The sequence below is a fragment of the Camelus dromedarius genome, chromosome 13 (assembly GCF_036321535.1).
Source record: "Camelus dromedarius isolate mCamDro1 chromosome 13, mCamDro1.pat, whole genome shotgun sequence".
Classification (NCBI taxonomy): domain Eukaryota; kingdom Metazoa; phylum Chordata; class Mammalia; order Artiodactyla; family Camelidae; genus Camelus; species Camelus dromedarius.
Genome location: NC_087448.1, coordinates 7512514 through 7527077, shown reverse-complemented (window position 1 = coordinate 7527077; position 14564 = coordinate 7512514). Strand labels below are relative to the sequence as shown.

Below are 14564 nucleotides of genomic sequence, written 5' to 3'. Positions count from 1 at the left end.
ACAGAACAGGACACATGGTCTGTTCTTGACGACTGGTAAAAAGGAGGGAGGGTATAGCTCAGTGGTAGAGTGTGTGCCTAGCATGAGGTCTTGGGTTCAATCCCCAGTACCTCCATTAAATAAATAAATAAATAAATAAATAAATAAATAAATAAATAAATAAACAAACAAACAAACAAACAAACAAGCAAGCAAGCAAACCTAATTACCCCCCTCCAAAAAACAAACAAACAAACAAAAACACAAAGACCTGACATTGACTACTGGTAAAGTTCATTCGTGTAACAGGACCCACAATGGAGGCCCCAGTGGCCCAGCCCAGGTCACACATCTAAACCTAAGGCAGCCTGCACTTACAGAAAAACATCGGTCAAGGAATCCTAACACTCACCAATCACAACCCTCCACCTCAGCTTTAGCTGGCTTCCCTCACCCTAGAAAACAGGACCTGCTAGCCTTATAAAGAAACCCCTGTCCTCTTAGCCCATCATGCCCTGTTTCCGTGGTGCTGCTTCTGTGTTCTACAAAACTCACTCTTGCCCCACGTCCCTCGGGACGAGTGCTCCACTGCTTGTGAGGCACTGTACTCCCCCAATCCAAGGATTTTTTCCCCCTTAATAAAGGACACCATACTCATTGCTCAATTGTTTTAGTTTTATCAATTTCACCATACTCATTGCTCAATTGTTTTAGTTTTATCAATTTACAGTTTTGGCAACAAGATAGGATGCGGAGACACAGTAGCTGGAGATTCAGAGGAAGTCTCCTAGATGCAGGTGAAGGCACCCACTGAGCCCTTCTGTTTGCTGCCTCTCCACCCGCTCCCTGGGCTCTCTGGTAAGCTCCTCTCAGATAAATCTCATCTTCTTTTGCCTTCTGAGCTCTAAAGAGTTAGTTTGTCTCGTGCTTCCAGGTGGAAACTTAGGGTGTAAGAAACCCCATATTTCCACAGTGAGACTTAGTGGGCCACATCTGGGTTTGTGGCCAACCTCATCTACAAGGTAAGCACCTCCATGATGTCCTTGCAAGTCTCAAGAACTGTGCGGAGGCAGCCAGAAACCGAAGTCTGGTTGAATTAGGGAGGATTATTTCAAGGGAGACTACTGAGTACCCCTCAATCTAAAGAAAGCAAGATGGCAGCCTTAGGGCATTCACAAAGCCCAGAGGTAAGTTCACACGATAAACCACAGAGGGATTTGGGGATATAAATTAAGGTAAGAAATTCCAACTTTTCTGAATAACGGCACATCAAAATCTAAGTAGTCACAAGTTGAACTCTTGAAAGTCATTAAGCTGTCTGCCACTATAAAGAAATCTTCTCCTGAAAGGACTAACAGATCAACTGCTAACAGGACTGTTGAAAGCCAAAGCCACAATATTGGTGGGCATAGGTCAAGCACTTAAAAAGCTGTAGGAGCAACTGCCACCTGTACTAGGATAAGTTAATCACAGAATAGGTTAGTAGACACTAGGTCACCTACCAAACTCAAGAAAATTCCATACAATGAGGTATATTGCAAAACACCACAAAATCTCCAGCCCAACAGTACATCCCTCTTAGGTATTAATTTGGCTCCAAGAGACTGAAAGTTTAAAGAAACAGGATCCTCAAGTTTCAAGGAATTAAGCACATCACCTGCTTCCTTTATATCCCAGAAGCTGTAAATATCTACAAAAATGGCAAATCTTACTAAGACAGCTTGGAATTACAACAGCCATTATGGGGAATGTTCCAATTAAACAAGATTGCTCACTTAAGAAGTGCACTTAAAAATAAGGGTTCCCAAATCAAACAGAATGGGATACCCATTTTAATTGGCATGCAAAGCCTCCAAAAGTCTTTAAGATTCCAAAATAGCTTCATTGAAAGATTCATTTCAGAAGGCTAATGAAAAATTAAGGACACAAGAGTTACCTAAACTGAAGACTATAAGACTATCAATAGTGACTTTTATTGTCCTTTACCTCAGTACTCACAGCTGACTAATCCTCTATCTGAATTGCTTTTCCACTCTGAAGAAACTACACGACCATAAATAAATCAAATTGCTTATCTTACAAATGCCCCCATATCTACCCTTGAAGGGTGGCCCCCAAATGGGCCCCTCTCAGGGTTAACGGGACTCCAAGGGATTCTCCAGTAAACCACCACCAGTTATTCCCTTAAGCAGCAAACAGGAAGCTAAAGTTAAAATTATAAAAACCCTTGCCAAGTTCTTGCAGATACCAGAGTCACACTCTGTTTTAAATCCCACTTGCTCTGGAGCCGGTGGATGGGATTTTGAGAAAACTGGCAGATGCCAGAGAATTCTTACCAGAATCAGCTACTCGATCTGTCTGCAGTGCCCCGCTGAGACAGGAAGGGAAAAATCTCACGTTGTTCCTTCCTTTCCAGGACCCATTGGCTTCCCTTTGATCCTTTCTCTCCCAGGAACAGTTATTGCCTTCTGGTTTGTCTCATTTTGAGTTCTAAGAACTTGGCTTAGCAACCATCAGGCTGAAGGCCCTCAAAATATGGCCAGATGGAAATGTGAGTTGCACTCCATTTGCAGATAGTGACCGACCCATGGTTACCAGTGCTCAAGGGAAATGTCTAAGCCTTTCTTTTTTTGTCTATCCTTGGATGTGGCTCTGGATCTTGGGAGGGTAGTATCCTTTGCACATTCATTGGGGAAAACCTCTTGAGTCCAACAGGTTGTTCAATACTGCCAGGAACACGTACTGTTTGTCTCGGCTGAAACCTGACAAGCTGATTTGATAAAAAATTGTTTTTAAGTTGCTCTGCTGTGAGAAATTGGCCAGGTTAGAAGCTGACATTCAGAGCCTGATAGGAACTTTCTTTTTAGGTCTCCTCCTGTAAACTAAGTGAAACTGTGTATCCAGAAGGAAAGAAAAACCTTCTAAAACGAACAGCTCTAAATCTAGAACACATAAATCTTTTTTATTTTCATCTTAGTTGAAGATCTTCTCTATAATCTAAAGAAACAAATTCAAAATGTAGTTGGATGGGTGGTCAAACCTTTGATGTCACACAGGTTGCAACCCAATACTCTGAGGAATTAAAAACTACTATCCTTGGCTCAGAACTTGAGTCTTTACAAGAACAGAAATGCAGCTGTAGAAACAATTCAAAGCCCATCCACTGTTTTTACTAATCCCCAAACCTCCCCTATGCCGGAAGATATTGTAAAATTCTGGATTTGGGAAACAAAAGTCCCTCTTGGAGGAATTAGCGTTCTTTCCCTGAGCCTTGAGATGTAAATATTCTACCCAGTCTTGTTTAGGAACTAATGTCCAGTTCTTTGAGAAGCAAATTTCAGCAGGGTAATTCTTACCATAAGGAGAAAAAAAAGTAAAAAGACTCTGGAAACTAGGCCAACAAAAAGATCTTTATAAAAACTTTAAAGCCATCTGAGCAGGTAACCTTAACTTACTCCATCTGCCAGAAACACAATTTGGTTCTGGCTGTTCTTTTATAAACTACTGAGTTTGTGTATTATACTCTCAAAATAGTCTCCTTCAATTTCCAAATTTACAGTGAAGCCTTCTTTTTAAAGATTTGAAAATGCTTGTGATTCTTCCCAAAATTCCAAGATAACAGAAGGAAAAAACAAGCCAATGTAGGCAGACTCCCCTCTAAAAGAAAATGTTTAGGGACTGCAGGAAAATACATCCGGGGAATATAAAGGCTATGAAGGATGCCATGTTTCAGCACCAACCACACAACTCTGAAAGACGCATGAAGAGATCTTGGTAGTCTCACCAGTAAAACACAACATGCTTCTTCAAGGCTCAAAGTCATAAACTGTGCTTTGTCTACAATTCTAAACCGGCTCATGGAACAGTCACTTCTCCACCGTGAAGGAGTTGCCACACCTCTAAAAGGTCGGTCATGATCCCTAAGGTGGCCCTCCATCTCAGACAGTCTCGGATTTTACACTACAACTTAAATATACTCAACATAGTCCGGGAGAGATACAGGGAGGAAGGGGAAAGTTTACTCAGAGTCCGGGTTGGATGGAGAGTTACAGATCCTCGGAACAGGACCTAGGGCTGACGTGGCATTATGCTACTCAATGTCCTTGTGTTGCCGGCGAGGAAACTGAGGCCCAGAGAACTTCAGGAGGCCGCCAAAGGCCTTCCAGTAGCTAGTGCGGAAACTGAAGCCAAGCTGGGCTTGGGCGCATTCACCAGCAAGCTGGCTCCTTCCTCCTGACCAGAGCTTTTTCCTCTAAACTCGGGAGGACGACGGGTGGAAGAGGCCACCTGTGGGCTTGGACCAAACTCCCTCGCAGCCCTTCCGCCGTGGAACGCACGAGGGCACCCGCGTGGCCACCGACCGGACTGGGGCCCGCAAACGCGCGCCGCGTCAGAAGCCGGCCGGCACGCGCGCCTAGTCGCGCGGGCACCCCGGCTTCCGGCCACGTGGTTTCCATAGCAACGGCTGCGCAGGCTGCCGGGCCCCAGCGATGCCCCGGGGTCAGAGGTCATCTCTGTGGCAACGGAAACGTCCCGCGCTACGGCGGCCCGGACGGACCGCTTCCGTCGCAATGCGTAGCTACCCCCAGACGCTTCCAGGAAGGGCGCGCGCTGCGGTGGTCCCGGGGGCTCTGGCCGGGGGTCGCCTGCGTGCCCTCTCTCTTCAGGGCTGCATCAGGCAGACTCCGAGCCCGGCTCCGGCCAGACTCCCGAGGGACCCGACTCCGGGAGGCAGATCCGAGCCGCAGAGGTGTCCGGCTCGGGGTGGGCAGAAAACAGTTCACGACCCGCTCGCTGCCCCGGAAAGCGGGGGCGCTGCCCCAGTCGTGCCACCTGCCGGACTTGTCCCTGACTCTGACTCCGCGGCCCCAGCGGCCCGGCCCCTTCGTCTTTGACAGTGGCTCCCGAGGGAGGATGCTGAGTAGCTGAGTGTGGCTGTGGGAAGTGCAGGGAGCCACCAAGTTTGCAGATGACTGCTTTAACACGGAAAAGAGCAGAATAGTTAGCGAGAGGGCACCTCCTTTCCAAGCAAGTGGGACTCCAGGCTGTTCAGGTGCTGTCTCCTCAAGAACAAAACGTACCACTCAGGAGGGTCCCAGTGACCATCCTCAGAGAAAGGAGTTCAAAAATGAAAAGAGGAACAATTCACATTCACTAAACTGTTTTGCGAAAGGCTTTCCTTTTTAAGGAGAAGAACGTTAAAGATGAGAAAAGAAAATGAAAGGGGCTCCTGCAGAGAGAATTAAATGGGGCCCTGACACTTGCTTTTTCAAGGCCAAGAGGGCCAGAAAGGGTGAATGCGATTGGCTCTTAGTCTTGTGTGTTTGAGGAAGGCCTCAAATTTTGCGGTTTAGCATGAGGGCATGATAAAATGTGGGCCTAGGGAAAGTTTGCAAACCAAGTTTCAGGATGCCCTGCTATGGCAGATAAAGAGTGAAAAAACCACTAACAGCTTTTTTCCTCCTTTGTTTTATCATTTAGAAGCCACATTATTGGTTGGCACTGTTGGAAAGTATTCAGTGAACTTAACCAAGTAAATTGTATGATACTGGCAGTTAGAGTCCCACAGTTAACTTTCTCAGAGAACCCTGTTTTTCACTATGAATTCATTTAATAAACTGTCCTGAAAACCTGCCATTTGTCATAACCCAAGTTTTTGTCAGGGGACAATGGTAAAGGCAATTGTTAGGCGACTTTGTTGAATGGTGTTAATAGATTTGATAAACAAAAACTTCGCTGTTCCCTGTGAAACAGGTCTGCAGTATGCCTCGTTTTTGCTTTCGTGTTTAGGAAGGCCCTAAGAATTCCTCCTTTCAACTTCCCTTCATCATCCTACCTTTTACTTATGGCCAAAGCAGAAAATTAGTTTGTACCAACTAGAGAAATAAACAGGGAAAACATCAAGTCATACTTGGTCCTTGGCTCTTAAAAACAGAATAGCAAAAAAGTTAGTGTATCTCTGGAGGCATATGGAGAAACTGAGAAGTCTCCCTCAGACAATTCCCTGCCCTTCTCAGTTCAACTCTTATAATTAAATCTGGTACATGGTACACAAACCAAAACCCAAGAAACACCACGCAGACTATGGCACTGTTCCTCCTGGAGGTGGTACTAAGTTGGGCTTAAAGGTTTTACTAAGAATATAGACACAATGCAATGTCTCATTTAAAACTTAATAGAGGAGCTTCAAATAGACTGTTCAAACATCCCAACTGTTTCGCCTTAAGGCATAAGAAACTATTTTGAATAAATGCTTCCATTTTGAGAAATCCACATGATATTTATAGAAAGCTTATGAGTCAATTGAGTGAGTTATGATGCCAAGATGTGCAAAGGAGCAAAAACCTTGGTTGTTGTCCTTGTTACCACATGTATAAAAACACTTCACAAAAGCCCTCAGTGTTTGTGTTACGAAAATATGGAAGACTGAGTTTGAACATTTTGAAAGGCATGGTTCCGTGTGGGAAATGTGAAATATAGAATTAGCTTTAGCACCTTCTGAAAGCAACGCATCGTTTGAACGACTGTTCCCAGTTACAGATGCTGCCTAAGATGAGAACAGACTGGATATGGGTGCAACAAAGGGGATCTCCGTTATTAAAACCAAGTTTAGATTATCACGCATTGGGCTTCCCACTTGTTAGCTTGGCTATAAATTCAAACAAACATAACAAACATGACACAAAAACCTCCACACTCCCAACAAGTCAGCACTGGGAAGCCTACTAAAATTCCATCCTTTGGTTCATGAAGTGCTACTGCCTGCATAACTCATTTTGCTGCTTCAGTAGCTGAAGCTTCCTGGATGGAGTCCAAGGCCAACTCATATTACATGGGCTCCCACTCTGAAGGCAAGCACATTAGAAGCAGAAGGACCTTACACCTGTCTGGTGATCCAGCCTTGCAGTCTGAATTTGGCATCTCCATTTTATATATGTTCAGTGTTTAGAGTACAGCCCATTGGTGCCCAGCCGCAGCTCTTCAGGAACCCCTGATAAGTCAGCAGGTGGATGAGAAGGAGTGAGGAATGCTTACTCTTTTTTTTCTCCCTTTTCCTATTTTCTCATGGCTTTCTCAAAGCTATGACCACCCTAGATGTAAAGCAAGTAGCTTTAAAAGAGTAACATATATTTAAATGAGTAACAGTGGCATACCAGATGTTTTTGGAGCCTAAACCAGCTTAGTCAAAGGCAAAAGCAGAGCTGAAAGACACCTCCCCCCCAAAAAAGTAGGAACTAGAAAGTGACAATGAGTTCTACCAAGCCCTGTTTGTGTTATCTCAGTTACATGGCAAAGAGGGAGACTGAGTTCAGAAAAGGAAACTCTCCGGGCCACAAGTTTGTGGGATTTTCAAAATGAGCGCTGCAGAACTAGGTCTAGGGCATCCACCTCATACCCTCCTGGCCGCTAATACTGGTACTCAGTAAAATTGCATCAGATTACAATTTATCTTAAATCTCTGCTTTCCAAAATCCATCAAGCCATGGAAGTTTGTGTTGAGCAGCAGTACATATCTGAGGGTCTGTGACTTCCTTTGTTCATTGGCATGATATGACTAAAGAGACACCCATGAATTGACCTTAGTATTTATCTTTATCATGGACTTTTTTCCAACCATACTTATTTCCTTAGCAGCTGTCACTCAAAGTTCAGTGGCCTAGATTATTTCCCAAACTGGCCTGTGATATAGGTGGGTCAGTCCAGACTACCAGTACTGGTTTAAAGAAACAGATCAGGCCCTCCTCCAGGCAAAAGAAGTGCCTTGGACTCAGTAGTGCCTGTTTAATGATATTCCTAAAATACAGCCACCTTGCATGACTCATGCAGTGAAAGTTGAAGCAGGTAACATTTATTCTAAACATACAGCTATTGCTCTACTAGGAACATAGGGGGAAGAAGGACATTTAACTGTGTGTGTGTGTTCTCTGATAATAAATGCACTGTGAGACACTGGATGTTTTTATGAAGACAGTAAATTTACTTTCTAAGCTATTGCAATTTATTTTTAAAAGCATATATTGTGCAAATATATTCTTCATGCTCTTTCCCAGTTAAGTTTTACATAAAAACAACTGCCAAAAACAGCTATTTAATCAACACTTATTTAAACACTAAATAATAACTTTTGGGTAGATGAATAACTTTGCCCTTAAGTTCATGACTCTGTTATTTGCTTATTTCCACATCAACCTGATTATATAGCAGTGCTCTGAAATCCCTCTCAGGAACCCCTGACCAAATTGGCTGTACTTGTCGACAATTTAAAGAACTGGGAATGATTAGTAAATTATTTTATATCTTGCAAAGATTGGGAAGAAAAAAATAATCTAATAAGACGTATTTACACCAAATTCATGATCCTAGTACTGGTACTTGGATGTATTCTGCCAAGCTTCTTAGTTTGAAACCAGTTAATTGTCCTCATTTTAGATTTAAGATAACATGAAAAGTGGTAGTCAATCTGTTCTTTTTGGTTTTAACAGTTAAGAAGATTTTAGTCTTTGTTTTATTTTAATTACCCAACTAACTTCTTAGTTGTACTGCTATCTTGGGATCAGAAACATGCAAAGGATTTCAGGCTTCATGTTAACAGCAGAAGGAGAATGGAATTTACCCACTACAATCCTGAAAGGGAATGGCTAAGTCTAGGTTTGATTAAAGCTTGGAAAGCAACACTTTTAGAAGGTGAGATAAACAGTGTGACATATTAATGTCCCATTTTTAAAATAATTTACAAAATGCTCCAACTCCCAGGTTGGAACTCTAACCCTGGCAATCCAAGATTTAAACTACCCTCTTAGAATAGTTGAAGATGTTGTTAGACACGGTTTGAGTTAACCCATCGATTCACACCCAAGTACTTTAGCATTCATAAGCTGCAAAATAAATTGCTCTAAAAATAAGTTGTCATTTGTTTGACACCTTCCAAAATGCCTCTGAAAGGAAAAAAATCTACTTTATTCCAGAGAGATTAAAGTGGGTGGGGTGGGGGAGTTGTAATAAAAGATCTTGAATCGTGTATGGGTGACAATTAGTGTTTCCAGTAAAACTGTTTACAAAAAAATTTATAAAAAGCAGTAAGGAAACTTACTGTTCCCTGCTGAATTATTTCCCAGTCTCAAGTACTATGGAGCGACTGACTTCAAGGTCCCTAAACGGCCAAGTCTCAAGAAATGCTTTTAGGGTATTCCCTTCTCAGAGGAAGCTAAATCTTTTCACAGGTAGGCACAAGGTTTCAAAACCCACTAAGTTTACTGTGTGAGAGAGCAACCCCTCCTTTCCCAACAGCAGCCCTTGGCCTGCCCCACTTTGGGAAGTCTTGCAAAAAGGGCCTTCAGGCCAACTTGTGGGATAGTCGTGTCGCAGATCTAGGTATGACCGAGACATCAGCAAGTGTTGGCTTTGATGAAGGGTTGGGGTACACCTCACAGACGAATTGGAAATGTGGTTGGTAAGGCGACAACACTGCTTTCTCCTTGGGTAATTCTCAGGATGGTGGTATCATTTCAGAGTTGCTAAACGCTAAGGAGTTAAGATAGAGAACGGTAAAAAGGCCAGGGGACGGGGTTGGGGACGGGGATGGGGCCGGGGGCGGGGCGGGGGCCAGCAGAGGGGGACACGGAGAAAGCGGGTAGAGCTGGAGCACAGGGGTGAGAACTCCGGGACGGAGGCACAGAGCCCACTGCAGCAGCGCGCCCGCGGGGAACCAGAGGCTACTCCCAGAGCCTCAACAGCCAGCCAGACGTCCCAGCTGAAGGCAAGTGCCCAGGCGGCCGCCAGCACGCGAGCATCTACCCTTTTGGACGGTCTAACAACTCGCAGTTTCCTTCTGCCGCAGCAGCGGGGACCGCACAGGGTGCTCAGCCTCCACACCCACCGCCTCCATCCCCGCCCACCCACTCCTCCTCCTCCTCCTCTTCCTCCTCCTCTTCTCGCCCCCCTGCACCCGCAGGCGGCAGCTCCCCAGGAGCGCGCCGCCCAACTACGCTGCGTTAGCAAGCTTCGGAGGCAGGGAGGCAGCAGCCACTTGCTGCCCGGCCTCTGGGGCTCCGGGTGCCAGCGCGGCCCCCGGCGGCGCTTGGGGTGTCAGGGCGCCCGCGGGGAGCCATGATCTACTACACCGCAGTGCCAGCGTCAGGAGCCTCCGGCGCCCGGGCAGCCACTGCAGGACGGCCAGGGCCCCGCCCCCGCCCTCAACACGGCTCCAGACACAAACACCCGGCCCGGGGCCCTCCCCGGCCTGAACCGAAATGGGGGACACCACACACCCCCGCTGCCAGCACGCGTGGCTCCAGGACCCGCCGCGCCCAGCCTCCTCGCTGGCGCGCCGCCGCCACCACGCAGCCCTCCGGCCTGGCCTGCCGGGGTTGTTCTGCCACAGCTCCGCGGCCGCCCCCAAACGCCTCAGACCGGGATACCGGGAAGTGAACCTCGGGGACCCGACTCCCCGAAATACCTGCATTTGCATTTCTTATGTAATGTACTGCAAGTTTCCCGGTTGGAGCCTTTGGGAATGGGGGCGCATGATCACCTGGAGGCTGAAGCACGGACCCAGGGCCAGGCTCATCCCACCCGTGGGACCCAGACGCCGCACTAGGACACTGCTTTTTGAAAGGAAGGTTTAAATTACATATATTAGAGAGACCGGGCTCGTCTTCTCGGTCTGGGGTTCTCTCCCGGCATGAGCCCTGCTCAAGTATTCCCAGTGGCAGGAGGTGTCGGAGGCAGACGGGGGAAGGAGTTAATACTCCGGCACCGAGAGCTAGACGGGGGCGGGAGGCGGGGGCTGACGGAGGAGCGGGGCCGCGAGGGAGGGGGCCTCTTTTACTTTGGCAAAGGTGGCAAATATTGTGCAAGCTAATCAAAAAGTCTAGAGCGGGTTCCCGGCACCGAGCCGCGTCCCCGAACCTGCAGCAGAAGTCAGGAGAGCTCGCGGTTCTTTCTCCTGGCAACTACCGAAGCTTCAGCTGCCTCGGGCCAAATCTTAAGACATAGCCCTTCAATATTCCACCAAACATCGGCAACCAAACACATTTTAAAAAAGAAAGAAAGAAAGAAAGTTTCCTCCTCCCTCCTAGTGATGGATTGTGTCACAGCCAAAAGCTGCCGATAATGATTTTCGGGCTCACGGACACGGATCCAGCTGTTACTTGTTTATCCATGCAACACCTCCATACATAACACCGTCCTGGGCCTTTTCTGCTTCCCCTGCCTTCCTGCATAGCAGAACTGCAGATCTAGCTCAGTGAGCAACAGACAGGTTATTATGAGGAAAAACATAACATGATGCTTGTTTCGCTTACCAGTTGGGTTCTTGTTTTTCTTAAGACTCTTGCCACAAAGACACTGCAGCATATGCGTTCCTTTGCTGAAAATGTTCCAAAGAAACCACATTGATTTGGGCGAAAAGCAATCCAGCAGCTTAGACACCCTGAGAAAAAAGAGATCCTTGTGGTTGCATAATAATAATTTGAAATCAGTTCTCCTGAAGAGGGGCACCGGTTTTACCATAGGAAAAACGATAATATTCCGGATCTTCTCCCAGTGTTTTCCCCTCACGTGGTATATTTCTTTGAGACTTCTCAGTGATTGTTTTTTTTCGGCCAGGGTGAATGATTTATCCCCTCGATCACCACTGGATTATTACCAAATGGTTGGCAAAAAAATCCTTTTTCAGCATGAAGCCAAACAAAAAAGCAAAGAAATCCCAACTGAGACCAGAACTAATCAGGGAGAGCAGTAATGCACAAAAGATCCCCAAAGAGAAAATCATAGCCTTTTACTTGCTGGCTATGAGGATGGGTGGGTCTGCAGAAGGCAAAGCAGGATTCATCTCACTGAGAGAGGACTGCCATTGTGTAGTCCCTAGGAGAGAAGGAGAAAAAAAAAGGGGGGGGGGGGGGGAGAAAGAAAGAAAGAAAAAAAGAAAGAAAAGAAAAGAAAAGAAAAAATCCACCAGCACACACACTCACACACCAATGCCACCTCCGAGTCTGACAGCCGAAGACAGAGCCTCCCTTCTCCCAGTGTCGATTTAAAAAAAAAAAAAATCAATCGCCAGTGCTCAGTGGGATCAGATTGAACCTGCAGTTCTCAATCACCACGAAGAAAAGATGCAAATCTAGGTGCCCCCTCCCCTGGTCAGGCCGGTAGTAGGTAGAGAGCGCCACAGATCCCCTGCCTCCTTCCTCTCACTCTCCCAGTTTCCAACAACGGTGAGCATGAGGAAAATCTCCCCTCCGGATTCCTCGCCCAGCCTCGGATGTGAGTTACAGGCATTAGAGGGAGGAGGAGGAGGAGTTGAAGTTTGCATTGAAAAGACTGGCTTTCCATGACGTAGCCACGTGCTTTCAGACCCGTCACCAGTGAGATGCTTCAACCCGCCCGGGGAGGGCAGTGTCACTGCAGTCTCTCCGCTAGTTCCCCTCTCGAAGTCGTCCAACCGCCTGCACCCAGCCCCAGCCCCAACATGCGACCCTCTCCCTCCTCTGCCCATCTTGAGTACGCTTGCTACTTGCTCTTGGAGCCAGCTAACGGAGCCTTCTCCTAAAAGTGAATTGTGAAAAGGAAAATTAACTGTAATTAGTAAACCTCAGGAAATACATGGGGGTGGGGGGAAGGCAGGGCTTAAATAGAAACAGTTTAGTACCACTCCTCAGCCAAAATTAGCTCTGCCTTACATTTTCAAAAGCAGTATCTAAAGCATCTAAAATATTAAGGAAAACTCAAGTTCCTTTAGTTCCTATAATTTGACTCCTACTTAAAGGCTGTTTGAAAAATATAAACTAGGCATATGACAAATATGTACTTACAAAAACCGCCTGTGAAAAAGGCAACCACTAAAATCAGGGTGACAAACTGTCTTTTGCTCAGGAGGGGCATATGTAAATAACAAAATTTATGCCTTTTCTAGGCAGACAACCCATTATCTTCAAAATTTTTTTGGTACTGAAAGCTCTCTGCTTGAATCACACATTATTTCATCGCTTGTTTCTGCACCCATTAATTGAACTAACATTAAATTCACCGTCGTTCACTGATCTACGTTAATATACTACCTTGTCACCTGCCACCACGCTCTAACCTAACAAAATGAGCAAATTTTCTCTTTCATCAAGATATAACCCAGCTTCCAAATTTCCCAGAAAATCAAAAGATTTAGGACAGAGCTTTTGATTTCTTTTATCTTATTTAGGAAAAAAATACCAGGTCCAGAATAGTACAAACTATTACAAACAATAATATAACAAGCTCCAGTGTACACACTAGCCAAAATTAATAAATGTTAGCATTTCATATTTGTGAGCTGAGCATTTTAGAAAGTTAAAATTGACCACTCTCACTGTTGTTAGGCAAATGAATTAAAGTTATGCCAGCTTATTTCCACTTTTATAGGAAAACTGACATAAAACTTTAAATTTTAGAAAATATATTTAGAAGCTCTGTCTTAATTTCAAAAACTTAAAACTACACCTCCATTGCATGGGCTATCAAACTATCTTCTAAACAAATAGATGTAGATTTCTGTTGAGGATTGATAGAAGAAACTGATTTTTAAAGAAAATTAACTCCTTGATTATCAGTCATCAAAAATGATAATGTAATAGACAATTTTCTCTCTGCTAGTGTTTTCTAATATTTAGGGGGATTTTTGATGCCAAAATTTGTATCCAATATCCTGAACCCTTTTGGGAAATGTTAGTTGATTTTAGGCAAGATAAGAAAGGAATTTCAAACAAGTAAATTTTTTTGAAGTTAAGAAAATTGAAAGTTAAGTAGTGGTGTCCTTGATGTGCCTAAGGAACCAATCACATGATACAGCTTAAAGAGATTACTAAGATTAATAGCAGTCTAAATAAAGTTTGGGAAGCAAGGAAAGAGAAAATTCTAAGTCCATGAATTTCACGCCAAATAACTCAGAATCAGGCTGGAAAAAACTTGAAAAACAGAATTATTTTTTGAAAGAGGGAATATGGAATAGCATCGCCAAATAATTAGGGAAGAATTTGTGATCTCAATTAATCAGGGACACATACTACATGCTGCTTCTATGAAATTCTGGTGTCCTGTCAAGGGTTCCAGAATATCCTGATATATTACCACTGGACACATTCCAGAGAAACAGTTGTGTAAAAAATATTTTCCATCAAGGTCTTCTGAACTCACACCGCTCTTAGATTCTGTAAAAGCTTGCTGAGTTCCCTGGGGTATTTCACAAGTAGAGTAAAATTTGGGGAGATGTTCTGGAATTACTGGCTCTTTTCGTGCGCTGAGTGTGTGTAGAGAGAGTATTTCTCAAACCAGCTCCTCTTGCATTTCCAAATTAGACTTCTCTACATTGTGACAGTGAATTTAATCCCTATTAAAGTAAAGAATGACTGCCAGAAGCCTACGGTTTGTTTTGTTATGTATTGATGGAAAACTTACTACTTCTTTGTCCTGTGACCTTAGGAACAACATAAAAGGTAATTAACTGTGACTGCTATTTATTGCGAATCTATTATACCAGGCACTGTGTTAGTCACTTCTTTTCTTTTATGCTATTAAAAGAAAGGAAAAATCTTTCGTCACAATGAATGAAATTT

The 14564-nt window shown here is 44.7% G+C and overlaps 1 protein-coding gene across 1 annotated transcript in view; it reads right to left on the bottom strand.

The window, feature by feature from the left end:
- The window catches only part of FGF14 (fibroblast growth factor 14), a 534248-nt gene extending 521979 nt beyond the window's left edge, over window positions 1-12269 (bottom strand). Inside the window, exon 1 of the mRNA XM_031466283.2 lies at window positions 11283-12269. Within this exon, the coding sequence (XP_031322143.1) occupies window positions 11283-11490 (208 nt within the window). The 5' untranslated portion in view covers window positions 11491-12269. The remainder of the gene's footprint in view (window positions 1-11282) is intronic.
- Between the last annotated feature and the right edge of the window lie 2295 nt (window positions 12270-14564).